The sequence below is a fragment of the Crocuta crocuta genome, unplaced genomic scaffold (genome assembly GCF_008692635.1).
Source record: "Crocuta crocuta isolate KB4526 unplaced genomic scaffold, BGI_CrCroc_1.0 scaffold35, whole genome shotgun sequence".
Taxonomy (NCBI): Eukaryota; Metazoa; Chordata; class Mammalia; order Carnivora; family Hyaenidae; genus Crocuta; species Crocuta crocuta.
The window spans coordinates 5,837,727-5,853,104 of NW_027530625.1; the positions used below are offsets into that span (position 1 = coordinate 5,837,727).

General features: G+C 56.7%; 1 protein-coding gene and 1 long non-coding RNA gene across 2 annotated transcripts in view; both read right to left on the bottom strand.

Annotated features, from left to right (window-relative positions):
- LOC144234856 (uncharacterized) overlaps positions 1 to 420 on the bottom strand; it is a 2,813-nt gene extending 2,393 nt beyond the window's left edge. Inside the window, exon 1 of the long non-coding RNA XR_013336091.1 lies at positions 269 to 420. This is a non-coding gene — a long non-coding RNA (uncharacterized LOC144234856). The remainder of the gene's footprint in view (positions 1 to 268) is intronic.
- An 8,193-nt stretch (positions 421 to 8,613) lies between these two features.
- Positions 8,614 to 9,692, bottom strand: IER5L (immediate early response 5 like). The gene is given in 2 exon segments (XM_077768504.1): positions 8,614 to 8,993; positions 8,995 to 9,692. Coding segments are annotated over 2 exon segments (732 nt in total). The 5' UTR covers positions 9,654 to 9,692; the 3' UTR covers positions 8,614 to 8,920.
- Between the last annotated feature and the right edge of the window lie 5,686 nt (positions 9,693 to 15,378).

Genomic DNA, 15,378 nt, shown 5'->3' on the forward strand with positions numbered 1-15,378 from the left:
CGCTGCCACCACCCCTCTTTGCTGAGCATCCTTGGATGCCTGGCTCTGGGGCTCAGGCCATTAAGAAGAGGGACGGAGCTCCAATTGGCCTGGGGCCTCAGCCTGCCCGGTTTGACTGGGGAAACTGGTCCGGGCAGCTGACCCAGACTGTGGTTGTACTGGTTTATCTCCTCCCTCTTCCCCGCCCCCCCCCCAGGGGTGGGGGGCGTTCCTCCCTCCTCCCACTGACCTGGGGGAAGGAAGGAAGTTCCTACACCAGTAATCATACCATTGCTTGAGTGCTTGCTGTGTGCCAGACACCGCTCAGAGTTCCCTCGTGGGTCGTAACCGCATCCTCCTGTCCCCGCCTGCTTTTCTGGTCCCCTCTCTGGCCACTGTCCCGCTTGGCCCCTGCCTCAGGCATGCGAGTTGTCTTCTTGGTCCTTGAACACATCAAAGTAGTTCCTGTGTGTTCCGCCGCCGCCCAGACTGCTCTTCCACTGTCATTTGTCCGGCTGGCGTGGTAGAAATTTCTAGTGCCCTGCCACCTGTGCTTTACCTTTCCTTCCAAGGCCCCCAAGAGCACTGCCCTGGAGGGTCCCCTTGCTGTTAGTCAATATCATGCGACGAATTCTGGCCAATGGGCTGTGAGTTTAGGGGAGGCAAATCACCTCCTCTTTTCTTTTTTTAATGTTTTTTTTTTAATTTTTTAATGTTTTTTTTTTTATTTATTTCTAGGAGAGAGAGAGAGAGACAGTGTGAGCAGGGGAGGGTCAGAGAGAGAGGGAGTCACAGACTGAAACAGGCTCCAGGCTCTGAGCTGGCAGTCAGCACAGAGCCGGCCGCGGGGCTTGAACCCACGAATCGCGAGATCATGACCTGAGCGAAAGTCGGACGCTTAACCGACTAAGCCACCGAGGCGCCCCTGTTTTTTATTTATTCTTGAGAGAGAGAGTGCGCCAGCAGGGAAGGGGCAGAGAAAGAGGGAGACAGAGGGTATAAAGCAGGCTCTGCACTGACAGGGGTGAGCCCGGGGCTTGAATCCACAAACCAGGAGATCGTGACCTGAGCCAAAGTGGGACCCACAACTGACTGAGGCCCCCAGGCGCCCCGAAGGGAATCGCTTCCTGACTGAGTGATGAAAGGCTATTGAGGGACTCTGTGCTCCTGAATCACTGAGTCACCTCGTGGAGGACAGCAGCCTGGGAGAATTGTCAGTTTAGCTGGATTTTGCATAGTCAAGAAATCCATTTTTTGGGCCACCTGGATGGCTCAGTCGGTTAAGCATCCGACTTCGGCTCAGGTCATGATCTCGTTGTTCGTGGGTTCGAGCCCTGCATCAGGCCCTGTGCTGACAGCTCAGAGCCTGGAGCCTACTTCGCATTCTCTCTCTCTCTCTCTCTCTCTCTCTGACCCTCCCCTGCTCACGCTGTCTCTCTCTCTCTCTCAGAAATAAATAAAAAAACATTAAAAAAAGAAATGCATTTTTGTCGTGTTAAGTCTCTGACATGGGGGATTGATTTGTTATCACTGCATAGCCTCTCCTATACTGACTAATCTAGCTGACCCATCTGGGTCTCGGCACAAACATCAGTGTGACACCAGCTCTGAAGTGGTGCCACCCCTTTCTCTCTAGTCCTGTCTAGCCCTGTTTTATTTTTCTGTAACATGTAACTTAATGCATGTGGGTTTCATTGCTCATTGTCTGTTTCCCTTACTAAAGTGTAAGCTCCATGACCACAGGGCCCTTGACTGTCTTGTTCCCGGCTGCATCTTTGGTGCTGAGCACAGTGTCTGGCATCTAGATGTACTCGATAAATATTTGAATGGCTGAACGCATGGGTTTTTTGAATGACTGAGCAAAACAGGCAGGTGACTGTGCTTATAGGTCGATGTGGAATCTGATATTGCCTCTGCATTTTTCTTTAAAATATGTATTTTTAAATGTTTATTCTTATTTTTGAGAGAGAGAGAGAGAGAGAGAGAGAGCGTGAGCAGGGGAGGACCACAGAGAAAGGGAGGCACAGAATTCTGAAACAGGCTCCAGGCTCCGAGCTGTCAGAGCCTGATGTGGGGCTCAAGCTCATGAACTGCAGGATCATGACCTGAGCCGAAGTCAGACGCTTAACGGGCTGAGCCCCCCAGACTCCTCTACTCCTCTCCTCTTAACTCTATCTTTACAGGCGAGGGAATATGGGCTTCCTGGGAGAGTGACTCAGTCCAGGTCTCAACGTAAGCCTGGGGCTGACCCAGAGCCTGCCCCTCGGTCTCCAGACTCCTGATCCAGTGCTCTTTGGGCCGGGCTTTGCCACTTGCTCTTTGGTTTCAGCCTAAGTTGCTGAAAATGTTTCTCAAGCACATTTGCCTGTTAGTACCCTCCTCCAAGTCATGTAGAAACTCTGAGCAAATCGGTCCAGCGATGATTGATGGGTAGGACGGGGCGGAGCCAGGCCAGGGGTCAAGGACGAGCGCGGGAACAAGGCTCCTGCCAGGAGCATCCTTGAGATGAGCTGTCGTTTTTGTCTCACGCTTCTTTTAACCAAGACAGAGCGCAGGAGGGTGAATTCTGGCGAACCCAGGCTTCGGGGTGCGTGTTCTGTGTGTCAGGGGGTGAGCCTGCCCCAGACAGGCTGACGACAGCGGCTCCCTGTCTCTGCTCTGTAGCCTGCCGGACGTACATCGATTACAGCACCTGTCAACGTCACATTCTCTGACAAGTGTCGTGTTAGTGTTTTCTTCTAAATATATAAAAGTGATCATTGCAGAAAATCTGGAAAATCTAGAAATGTATGAAGGATCAAGCAAAGGTTATCCGTGGAATCCTCACCTAGTAATAATCACTTAAGCACTTTAGAGCCTTTTTTTTTTTTACCTGTATGTAAGAAAAGCTCATGTTACCTGTACCCCCGATGTCCCCAGACCCCACCAGCTGCATGTCTGAAGGTGGGCATGATAACCTCAGCCTCCGCCCCCTCCATCCCACCGGCCAGCACCCCTTCATCACCCCAGCTTCCCCTCAAAGCCTTTGCAGTTGTAACTGAGAGTGCCTCAAGAGGCCACACATGAGCTCCAGCCAAGTTCTTCTCCAGCCAAGGCTGGCCTCCTTGCGGCTATCCGCTGCCCTTAATCCCGCCAACGGTGGCCCATGTCACTATCCTGCCGCAGAGCCTGCTGGGAGAACCCCGCCCCCCTGCCCTGGGGGCTGCAGCCTCCCCTCCCCTGGGGATTCCCGAGTGGCAAACCTTCGAGGCACCAGATAGCCTTGGAGCCTGCTTATCCCAGCTAGGCGCTAGGAGGAAGGAGAATGTCCCTTCTTGAGGGCTGTGTGGCTGCACTTAGTCGCCAAGCCCTGAAGCAGGGTCTCCCCAAGTCCCACATCTAAAAGCTTCCTTTAGCTTGGCTTGCAGCCCCTCTCTCTGATCTGCCGCCCTCCTCTGAGAAGGGCGCCCCTTCTCTGCCCAGGAGCTCCCCACGGGGACTACCAACCCCCCTCCAGCCCTGGCCACAGCTTGGGGACAGAACACAGGCTTGGGATATGACGGGGTCCCTCCTTGAGATTTTCTGCGTTGAAATAAGAGGACAGTCTCTGTTGGGTGGCAAAGTTATGAGGCGGAAAGCCAGGAGCTGCCGTCGGTAGCTGTAGGGAGAAATGGGTCCTCAGTCGGGCAGTGGGAGCCTCAAGTGCAGAGAAGAAAGTCACAGGATAGGGGCGCTTGGGTGGCTCAGTCAGTTGAGGGTCCCACTTCAGCTCAGGTCATGGTCTCACGGCTCGTGGGCTCCAGCCCCGCATCGGGCTGTGTGCTGACAGCTCACAGCCTGGAGCCTGCTTCGGATTCTGTGTCTCCCTCTCTCTCTGCCCCTCCCCCGCTCATGCTTTGTCTCGCTCTCAAAAATAAACAAATTTTTAAAAATATTCAAAAAGATACAAAGTCACAGCACACACACACACATTCACACGCAGATTGAGAGAGAGAGAAAGAGAGAGGTGGCCATCCAGACGACGTGCTCCTGGATCCCGCTGTACCTGAAGCCGCAGGTACTCCTGCCCCCCCCGCACAGTTTAGTTCCAGGAGCCAAGAAATCCCACCTTTTGCCCAAGCTGGTTCCAGTGAGGTTGCTCTCTCCTACCAAGAGTCCTGAAGAATACCGGGAATAGGTTAGTCCCTGCCTCGGGTTGGGTGGGATACAACACAGACACCACTGTCCTGTGTGTCTCGCTATCCACTGTCCCAGGGTCCCAGAGCACGAAGCAGTGAAGTGGGGGGAGAGGGGTGCTCCCAACCTGCTAGTTTGGGTCCAGCTGGAACGTATCAATATAGCCGTTTAGACAACACGGGGGCCCTCTCCCAGCTCGCGCCCCAGCGTGTTATAAATTCTCCTCCGCTAGACATTACGCTCCAATAGGAAGACTGGCCACTTCTTCATCGTGTGACTTTGGGCAAGTTTTCTCATTTCTTCTTTTTTTTTTTTAAACGTTTTATTTATTTCTGAGAGAAAGAGAGAGCACACGCAGGGGAGGGCCAGAGAGAGAGAGNCCTCTCTCTCTGCCCCTCCCCCGCTCATGCTTTGTCTCGCTCTCAAAAATAAACAAATTTTTAAAAATATTCAAAAAGATACAAAGTCACAGCACACACACACACATTCACACGCAGATTGAGAGAGAGAGAGAGAGGTGGCCATCCAGACGACGTGCTCCTGGATCCAGCTGTACCTGAAGCCGCAGGTACTCCTGCCCCCCCCGCACAGTTTAGTTCCAGGAGCCAAGAAATCCCACCTTTTGCCCAAGCTGGTTCCAGTGAGGTTGCTCTCTCCTACCAAGAGTCCTGAAGAATACCGGGAATAGGTTAGTCCCTGCCTCGGGTTGGGTGGGATACAACACAGACACCACTGTCCTGTGTGTCTCGCTATCCACTGTCCCAGGGTCCCAGAGCACGAAGCAGTGAAGTGGGGGGAGAGGGGTGCTCCCAACCTGCTAGTTTGGGTCCAGCTGGAACGTATCAATATAGCCGTTTAGACAACACGGGGGCCCTCTCCCAGCTCGCGCCCCAGCGTGTTATAAATTCTCCTCCGCTAGACATTACGCTCCAATAGGAAGACTGGCCACTTCTTCATCGTGTGACTTTGGGCAAGTTTTCTCATTTCTTCTTTTTTTTTTTTAAACGTTTTATTTATTTCTGAGAGAAAGAGCACACGCAAGGGAGGGCCAGAGAGAGAGAGGGAGACACAGAATCTGAAGCAGGCTCNCTTTTTTTTTTTTAAACGTTTTATTTATTTCTGAGAGAAAGAGAGAGCACACGCAGGGGAGGGCCAGAGAGAGAGAGGGAGACACAGAATCTGAAGCAGGCTCCAGGCTCTGAGCTAGCTGCCAGCACAGAGCCTGATGTGGGGCTCGAACCCACGAACTGTGAGATCATGACCTGAACGGAAATCGGCCGCTTAACTGACTGAGCCACCCAGGTGCCCCAAGTTTTCTCATTTCTGAAACAAATGGATGCTAATAGTCTATCGCAGAGAAAATTAAACGAGTGAACCCAGAGAGAGGGATTCGCCCTTCTTTTATTTGCTGTATTTTTCGCGGTGGTCGGCTCCGTGCGCTGCACAGTCTAGGCACCAGGCGGGTGTTCTGTAAATGTGTGGCCAGTGAGTGGAGATGCAGCAAGGCAGAGCTCTTGGCGTGTGTGCCCTGCATGGGAGGGACACATACACACACACGCACACACACACACATGCACACTCAATAAAAGCACTCAGATCTCAGCGCCCTGCACAGCGGCTCTCATGGGACCTCAGGGCGTCCCCAGCCCCTGGCTTCTCTGGAGGGCAGCCCGCAGCTCCCTGAGGATCTGGGCTGTCATCCCAGCAGCTCCACGTTGCTGGGAGCGCAGCTTGGAGCCTGGCTCAACCCTACACCACGTATCAAGGGCAGCAGGATCTAGGAGCTGGGGGAAGTGTGTGTGTGTGTGTGTGTGTGTGTGTGTGTGTGTGTGTGCGCGTGTGTGTATCCGTGTGTGGCGGCGGTGGTGGTGAACCTGGGGGAATGCAGCGAGAGGTTTGCTGGAGTTCTGGCTTCCGGAGGAGCCGCTGGTCTCTGGAAGCTCTCCCACATCACTCCCTGAGTCTCCCTACCTCCCCAAGCAGCACCCCAACTCCTGCGAGGTGGGGGTGTCTCTTGTGGGGTCTGGCTTGGCTTTTTTTTTTTTTTTGCTGGAGAAAGAGGGGCTTGTCTGGGGATCTGGGTCTGTGGACGCCTGGATGGACTGCCTGACTGCTCCCTGCCTCCTTCCTGGGGACTGTCACTGCCAGGCACCCTCCACAGCCCCCCCACTTTTCAGTTTGGGGGCTACACATCTCAGGATGTCCTGGCTGGGCACGATGTGGGCTGTGTAGTACCCTGGGGGGTTGAGCGAAGCAGCTGCTCAGAGGGTCCTGTGTTGGGGACGGCATGGCCGGTGTGGCCCCCAGTGTGCTGGGCAGCATAGTGGCAAGTGCTTGTGTTATTGCTTTGTAAGGAACCTCTTAGAGGGAGATCGACAGTGGGTCACTGCGGATTATGCGCAAGGCATTAACCCTTTGCGTGGACGTCTGAGCCCTGAAGAGATAAGGGGGGAAGGGTACTTCCCTTCTGGTGCTCTCAGAGCCCTCCATCCCCATCCCTCCACCGGTTAGGTCCCCATGTGCTTGAAGCTCCTGGCATTGCAGAAGCTCAGAAAAGCTGGCGAAAAGGGAGGGGAACGCTGGTCCCGGGATCCTGTTGGGTTCAGGGCTCTGATTGAGCAGCTTACCAACCGCACTCTGCCGTAGGCATCCGGGCGACGAATGGGGGGAGGGGGATCCCAAGCCCCTTGGCTGGTCCCTTCCCGTGCCCAGGTCCGCGCTCCCAACAAAGGCGACGGACCACGTGCCCCCTCCTCGACGCGGGCCTGGAGTGGCGACGCCCGTGGCCCGGGGCTCCCGTTCCAGCCGGGGTCGCATCCGGCGATGAGCCCCAGGTGGGTGCGGCGCAGCACCCCCGCAGCCCGGCCGCTGGAGGCTGTGCCTCGCCCACTCCCCACCGCAGCCACTGCAGCGCCCGGGAAGTGGCGCTAGGGGGAGCTCTGGCAACTGGCTTGGGGGATTGAAGCAAAACCCTGCATCCAACAGCTTTCCTTATACTTCCCTGTGCAGCAGGGGGGAAATGGGGAGCGGGGAGACAAACTGTTCCCCCTCCCCAGAAGCTCCAGACTCTTCCCGTGGGAGGCCGAGAAAACAGCCCTGAAGTGTGGGGGGGAGGTGAAGGTGCCGTTCCTCCCCGTAACTCACGCCTCCGTAGTCTCTTCCCCCACCCCCATCGCGGACCTTCGCGGCCCCCCGCTCTCTGGAGTGTCCCCGAGAACTTCGCCTCGCGCGACACGGGGACCCGAAGCGGAGAGGGCCCCTGGGACTGGCTTGCGTCGTCCTCTCAGAGGCTGGGGTGGGGCCTCTCGGCGGCAGCCCCTCCCGTCGCTGCGGGAGGGGTGAAGGCTGGGGGTGGGGGGAGAGGGCGAGGGGGGAGGGGGANGGAGGCGCGCAGCGCTAACCTCCCCAGCGACCAACACCCCCCACTTCCAATCCGTCTCCCACCGCACGGCCCTGCGGATGTGAGCAGATCCCGCCCGCCCAAGCCCCGGAGAGCTGGGGTTTGCATGGGGGTAGGGGTCTCTCGCTACCTCCCTGTGTCCTCCCCTCCCCTCCAGGCCGATCTGAAAACAAGACACCACCGTCCTCTATAATCGACTGTTTATTAAGATTATAAATTTAAACAAATCATCTGAACAGTTTTACCCGGTGATATACAATTCAGTATGCACAAAAATACAGAAGAATGAGGGAGATCAGGGCTAAGAAAGGAAGGGTTGGCAACTTGTTTTGGAGTCCACATGGTGCTGACGGCAGAGAACCCGAGGGGCTGCCGATGAACCCCACCTTTTTACAACAAAAGGCTTTAAATTAAACAAAATCTATCGAGCTGAAGACACAGGACAGGGTTCTCACAGCCTCGAACAATGCTGGTTTCATTTAATGCAACCGAAGCCTGAACTAGGACAGCGCAACTTAGAAGCACACGCACAAACACCAACATCTGACCGGGAACTTAGTGAAAAGTCTCCAACGCAGTCGGCGGTCCCGGCCCCTCCCTCCCTCGGGGCCGCCGGGGATCCAGGTGAAGGAATCGACTTCCTTTTTTGTTTAGCGAGGACCGCAGTGCTGGGCATGATGGGAAATGTAGTCCGCCGTGCCCGCCCCCCACCCCTTCCCCAAACGGTGTCCGGGAGTGTCGGGGTGCCGGGCGCCACCCCCGAGTCCGGGAGACGGGTGGAGGAGGGGAAGAGAACGGAGCCAGAGGGGCGGGGAGAGGAGGGGTTCAAGACACCCGCCCCGGGAAAGAAAAAAAAAAAGTTGAAGTGTTTTCATTTCTGCCTTCTCATTTTGAGAACTTTGGAGGCCGCCCCCAGAGAGGAAATGTGACCCAAACGTCCCTTTCGGGGAGATAGAGAGTTTGCCTTTGTTTTTGCTCAGGATTTCACAAGACCCATTCCTCACCCCATGGAGGGACTCGGGAGAACCGAGCGCCGGGGCTTCCCGGGTCTGACAACTGATTGNGGCAGCAGCCCTCCCTCACGTGGCTGGCTCCTCGCTAAACACCACTGCAATCACTACAATAAAAAGAAAAAAAAAGAGTAGGAGAAACACAAAGCATACTTAAATAGGCGCTTTTTCTCTCTGCAAAAATAAAGTCCAAGATCATAGATTTCTTTTTTCTTTTATTTTACAATTTATAAAACATCAGCCGCCTCCCCCTGCTCTCCCCCAGCTCAGCCCCGGGTGGCCAGGCGCCCGTTCGCTCCCTCCTCTCGCCCCTTGGCCGAGTCTTTGTCTGGCCCCAGCCCCGCGGGGCCCCGGGGCCCCGTGCCCTCGGGGGTCCCTAGAAGGCGACAATGGCTCGAGTCCAGGCGCCGAGGCTGGCGAGCGCCTGCTTGGCGCACAGCTGCCCGTTNGCCAAAGATGGAGATCAAGTTTGAGATGTTGGACGCGTCCGGGGACGAGTCCGGGCAGAAGTCCTCGAAACGGGCGCGCTTGCAGGGGGTGAACGGGGCGCCCCCGGGGGGCTCGGCTCCCAGGTCGCCAGCGTCCTCCTCGTCGTCTTCGTCCTCCTCCTGGCCAGGGTAATACTTGCGCTTGCAGCCGGCGGCGGACGCCAGGCCGGGTCCTGGGGCGCCCTGGCCACAGCAGGGGCAGTGGGCGGAGGCGCAGCAGTCCTGGTGCAAGTAGCCGTTCTCCACCGTGGTCACCACGTGAGTGTCCAGGTCCAGCACGGTGGTCTGGCTGCTGCAGTGCACGCCGAAGTCCGAGGGGGCCGGGTACGCGCCCCGGTNGCTGGCCGGCATGCCGGGCGCCGCGTACGCGAGGTGCTGGTGCTGGTGGTGGGGCGGCTGCTGCTGTTGCTGCTGCTGTTGCTGCTGCTGTTGCTGCTGCTGTTGCTGGCGCCGGTAGAGCTCGGCGTAGCGCTCGCTCAGGTAGAGCTGGCGCGCGTTGCGGAGCACGTAGGACACCAGGAGGTTCTTGTGCAGCTTGATGCCGCCGCGCTGGGTCCGGGAGCTGTGGATCTTGCGCAGGGAGATGCTGATCAGGCTCTGGGCGTCCAGGGCGCACTCCATGCTCCCGCGGAGACGGTGGCGGCGGAGCAGCCGCGGCCGCAGCTGGCTGTTGAAACCCATGNGAGAGGAGCCGCCACCATGCGCTGCGCGCCACCCGCAGGCTCGTGCTCCCCGCTCGGCGCCAAAGCAATGAGCCTCGGCCGGCCCCGGCCCCAGCTATTTAGCCGGGCGTTAGGGCCCCGCCCCACACCTGATGAGCCAATAGGAGCACGGAGAGCCTCCCGAGTGACAGGCGTTGCCCGCCCCGGGGCCACTCGGCTGGCCAATCAGACCAAGGCGGTTCCTTTGTGCTATTCAAATACCGAACGGACCCTGGGCCTCCAACGCCGCCGCTGCCTCGAATGTTCTCCTGGGGCTGCCGAGCCGCGCGGGACTCGGAGCCGCTGGGGCCGCTGTGTGCACCATGGGTCGCCTCGCAGCCGCCACGCTGGAGCCCGAGGCCGCCCATGGCCTGGCTCCTGGGAGCCGGGGGTCGGCTCACCTGCGTGCCGCGACGACGGCTCCTCCCCCTTCCGCATGGCTGGGCCTCACCTGCGGCAGGTGCGCGCCAAGTCCCCACTCCCGGCCACTCGGCACCTCGTTTCTCCCCTGCCGATCCCGCGGGACCCGCGGCACCCGGGCCGTCGCAGGAGACTGGTGGGGCCGCCGGCCTGACCTTGGGGACCCTCAAGGGAAAGAGATTTGGAGGTACCTCAACCGCAGAGAATATTGGGCCCGACTCCCCTGACTTTTTGGCCCAGGGGGTCTCAGGAAACACTCGGGGAAGTGCCGTCCTCCCCGTTTGTCTGATGGGAAAACCCAAAACATGGTGCATCTTGGTCTCAGAGCCTGTGGCGTCGGAACCAGCGGGCCTCCTGAACCACACGAAGTGTCCTTATCGCCGGAGGGTCCTTATCACGGGTTCTGTAACCTTTCCTTTCCTTCCTAATTAATAGTAATGACAATGAGGACCATTATTATGTGCCTAGTGTGCGGCAGCCCCTTGCCGGAAACACCCAGAATCCCTCGCTGTGACTGGTTGCAGAGCAGGGACCCGAGTGTGGACCCCAGTGTGCAAAGCTAGGAGTTGTGCCAGGGCTGTGAGCTCCGGACGGGAGGCGGATACCAAGGGCTCTGGAACTTGCCAACCTAACTTTCGTTGACACCCTTTTCCCTTTGGCCCCGAACCATCCACGGGCCACCCCCTCCATCCCCACGTGCTGGGAATGGAGACAGAACAGAGGGACAGGATCGCCATCTCTGGGGGCCCTGCATCCGGACTGGGAGGCGTGCCGGGGGTGGTGGTGGCTGCTGCTCGAGTGGAGGGGGGGTCCTCGAGTTGGCCTCCTTCCTCAGGATTCCGTCTGAGTGCCTTCTTTCTTTCCTTGGGTTTGTTGTCCTCAGCACCTATTTTATCCTTCGGTGGGAGTGAAGAGACTCAGCCAGTCCATCCCTCAGTTTCTGGGTCTCGCGTCAGCCTTAAGAACCCTCCAGATTTGTTTCCGCAAACACTGTTCGGCATCTACTCAGTGCCAGGCATCAAGGGGGAAAACAAAGTGAAGGAGCATTTGTCCCATTTTTCAGGGGGAAGGAACTTGGCACTGACAGTGGGCGGGACTTGCCCGAGGTCTCAACAGATCTAGCGCTCTGTCCTTTCTGTGCTGTCTCAGTCTGGTCCGAGCCCTTCAGCCAGTAGCAGCTCTCCCCACCCCCACCCGGAGAAGCCAGGACTGACATTTTAGGGTGACTGCAGAGAAAGGGCATCTTCCTTCCATTCTATGGAAGAGATAGACGGTTTGGTGATGGGGCCCACAGGAGCGGAACTGGCCCATGAGAAGTACCTATACGAATAAAAACCCATTGCCCCTTGTTTCCTTAGGGCCTGTCTTAAAGACACACAAACGCTTGATTTATTTACTTTTGGAGTTCACCTTTGAGACATGACTACCGTGTGGAGGGAGGCAGGAGATCCGATCTGGCTTTCTGGCTGTGAGGACCCCGTATGCAACAGTCAGGTCTGGGATCCACGGTGGTTGGCCCGTTGCAAGAGTCTAAGAACGGATGATTAATGCTGATGTCAGGCCTTCCTTCTGTCCTTGCCCAGAATTTGTTGGAGGAAACTAAGAGAGTTTATGTGACTTGCTCAAGGTCACATCACACAGCCGAGAAAGGGTAAAGGCAGGATTTGAACCCAGATCTTTTTGTAGGACTGGAACTTACTCCAGGTCCTTCTTCGAAATCAGCTGCTTACTTCTGCCCTGGGTGGTTCTGAGTCCAGTTCCCGGGGCTCAGTACACGGTGACCATAACCTTGATGTGATGGACGCCTACATGACCTTGATGTGATGGACGCCTATCACTGTCCTGCCAACGGCTCTGAGACCAGCACACGCAGGAGTCACAAAGAAGCAAATACCCGTCCCAGGCTCAGCTCATCATTGACAGCCAGTCTCAGAGCTGGTGGCCCACAACATCGGGTGGGCCCCAGTGGGGAGTCAGGGTAGGGATGGAGGCACATCGGGGTAGGTTCTCTAGCCACAGGCCGGGGGCACGGGCTAGGCCCCTTGCTTGGGCGGCTCCCCTCAGCACTTCCCAGTCCCCCACTTGCCCCCACCCCAAGGTGAGCTTGAGCTCTGCTAAGGCTCTTGCCCTCCCGGGGAAGTGGGGGGGCGGTCACCTACAAGGTGGTCAGCTTCTCTGCATGACCCCATCCGTTGGGCCCTCTGGTCTGGGGCGCACAATCACTTGGTTTCCTCTCCTTCTCAAGAATCGAGATGGGCTTGTGGGGAGAGCAAAGCAGTTGTCTAAGCTTAATAAAAACCCTTGATCTCTTTTGGGGTGGCCTGGCTGGGGCGGGGGGTGGTTTGCCACAGCTGTTGTAAGAAAGGAGTTGCTGAAGGAGGCAATGGAACAGCTGAGTTATTTGACGCCCCTGGGAGCGGTGAAGCTTGGGGGGCACACAGTAGGCATTCACAAGTGCTTGTCGGATGGATGGCTCGCACACAAGGCTTCTGTTGGGGTGCGCACCCGTGTGTATGAGCGTGCGCGTGCCCCCGCGTGGGGAGGAGGCACCCTCAGACCTGCGTCCCGTGCAGGAGGGCAGATCCGATTGAGACAAGGCTTCTTTGGACGGACGGAGAGCTGGTCTTATTTGTCTGGGCCCCTGAGAAAGGTTGGGGCGCTCACCTTTCTCCCTGGAGATTGCATCTGGCACTGAGTCACTGCTCCCTGGAGGAAGTTAATTAATGCCTAAATATTTACTGAGTGTCTGTTGGGACAGCGAGGAGGAGGGCACAGAACCCGTGGGGACCTGGGCTCCCATCAACTCCCCCTCCCCCGCCGGTAGTGGCAGCCCCACACCAGAGCAGTTAACACCTTGAGAATGCATGTACCTCGCAGGCACCTTCTGGCCACGTTGATCTCAGGAGGGAGACATGGCTAGGAAGTTTCCTGGTCAGCAGTGGGATTCGTCTGGTGGGTAGGGAAAAGGGACAAAGAGGCAAAAGGCTTAATTGAAGGTGTTGGGGGGCAGATGTAGAATTCGTGCATTCATTCATTTGTTCATTTGCCCAAGAGTTAGTTCCAGAACTGTCCTCTGGAATCCCAGCAAATGGGCAAGGGGACAAGATATGATCCTGTCTTCAGGAGGCCAGGATGCAGAGGGAAGTGGACAAGATAAACAGTGTGGTAAGACTGTGATAGGAAGACAGATAGGGCTGCAGGGGGCCTCCCTATGGGAAGCTGGGCCTTGGAGGCCAGGGATGGGGAGGGGCCTTCCAGCAGAGGGCCTAGCACAGGATCTGGTACACAGTAGGCACTCAATAAATGCTTCTGGACCAAATCACTCAATGAATGTTAGTATACAGAAGGCGGTCGGAAAGGCCATAGAGACCAGGCTGCCTTCACTTCAAATTTCCACATGGGTAAACTGAGGCCCAGAGAGGAGGAGGGATGTGCTGAGGGCGTCGGCCTGGAGCGGGGGGCAAACCCAGATGTCCCACCTCCTGCCCAGCTCACTGTCTCTGAGACGTGGAGTGTGTATTGCTCCATGGGGACTGAGATTGGGGACAGCAGGAAGTGACAGAGAAAGCGGGGAGAGGCTGTTGACCTAAGGGGTCACTGTTGAGTCCTCTCTGGATATGGGAGCCCTGTGCTGCATCCCAAGAGGGCTGTTCTGTGGTTGGTGGGTCCTGGGGAGCTCGGCTGGGGTCCTGGATCCCAGACAGCCCCCAAATCCTGCCCCACACAATCTGCACTCTGCCATCATCCCCAGTGAATGTGAACGACCCACCAACGTCCGTGTTTGCCCAGCATGGTCCTGAGCCCCAGGTTCGGTGCCTAGAAAAACATCGTGGCCCCTGGTCCTTACGTGTGATGAGGAAGACTATGGGCGCTTGGCTTTTCAGAGCTCTTGCTTTATGCCAGACACTGGGCCCAGGGCTTTCCGTGGTCATATCCTGGAGTCCCCACAGCTTTTGAGGCTGCTTATAATCCCCGTTTTACGGACGGAGCAACTGAGGTGCAGAGAGCTCGGATGACTTGCCCGAGGTCACACACCAGAAAGGAGAAGTGACTCTAATCCCAGGGCTCTGGGGAAGTGGGGAGCACCAGAGGGGAATGGAGACCCCTGCTATGACTTTTGGGTTTATTGGCCTTTGGAACAAGTTTGTTTTTTTTTTTAATTTTTTAATTTTTTAAAAAAATTTATTTCTGAGAGAGAGAGAGAGAGAGAGAGAGAGAGACAGCGTGAGTAGGGAAGGGTCAGATAGAGAGGGAGATACAGAATCTGAAGCAGGCTCCAGGCTCTGTCAACACAGAGTCCGACGCGGGGCTTGAACCCACAAACCGTGGGATCGTGACCTGAGCCGAAGTCAGACGCTTAACCAACTGAGCCACCCAGGCGCCCCATGGAACAAGTTCTGTACTCATCGATGGAATGTGCAGGGAGGGTAGATGTAATCTCTTCACCTAGGGTCTCTGCCCAAGCACCCAGCACAGGCTGGATGTCCATCCATCCATTCATTCATTCATTCATCCACTCAATAACCAGGGACTAAATGCTGGTCAACGTGCAGGCACTGTACTCAGCCCTGGGGGCAACACCGGGCACCTTGAGCTCAGCCGGGAGCAGAGCTGAGGATCCTCTTAATCTCCTAGGCCAATTCCAATTGATTGGTAGCGTCTGCCTGGAGCTCTGGGTTGGACGGGATTTGGCTTGTGCCCCAATTGATTAGTGATGTCTGCCAAGGGCTCAGCTGGGAGCCTTTATGGCAAACCTGTTGGGCAGCAGCTCTTGGGATGAAGATGGAGTCTGTGTTGGGTTTTGGACATCTGGGGTGCTCTAGCTGGCTGAGTGGGGCCTGGGGGGGATCAGGAGACGTGGGTGCTAGTCCCAGACTGGCCTGTTACCCCTAGGTTATGTGCGGCACCTCTCCTGGGGCTCTGTTTCCTCCCTTGTCCCCTTCCTCCCGGAGGTACTCTGAGCAGCAAGTGCTGCCAGAGTGCTTTGAAGACTGGAGGGGATTAGTATTGAAATGAAATGGGAGACCTCCCCCTTCCCACTTTCCTCTCTTCTCAAAATCCTTCCAGAAGCTGACCATGCTGGGCAGGCCAGAGTTAATCCTGGGCCAGCCCTGGGCGGGTGTGTGTGGGTGGGTGGGTGTGGGTGGGGGGCGGCTCAGCGGTTCCTGGTTTGGAATTGTTTTTATAACTCACTTAGTACAGACCTTTGTCCCCTCACCGGGCCC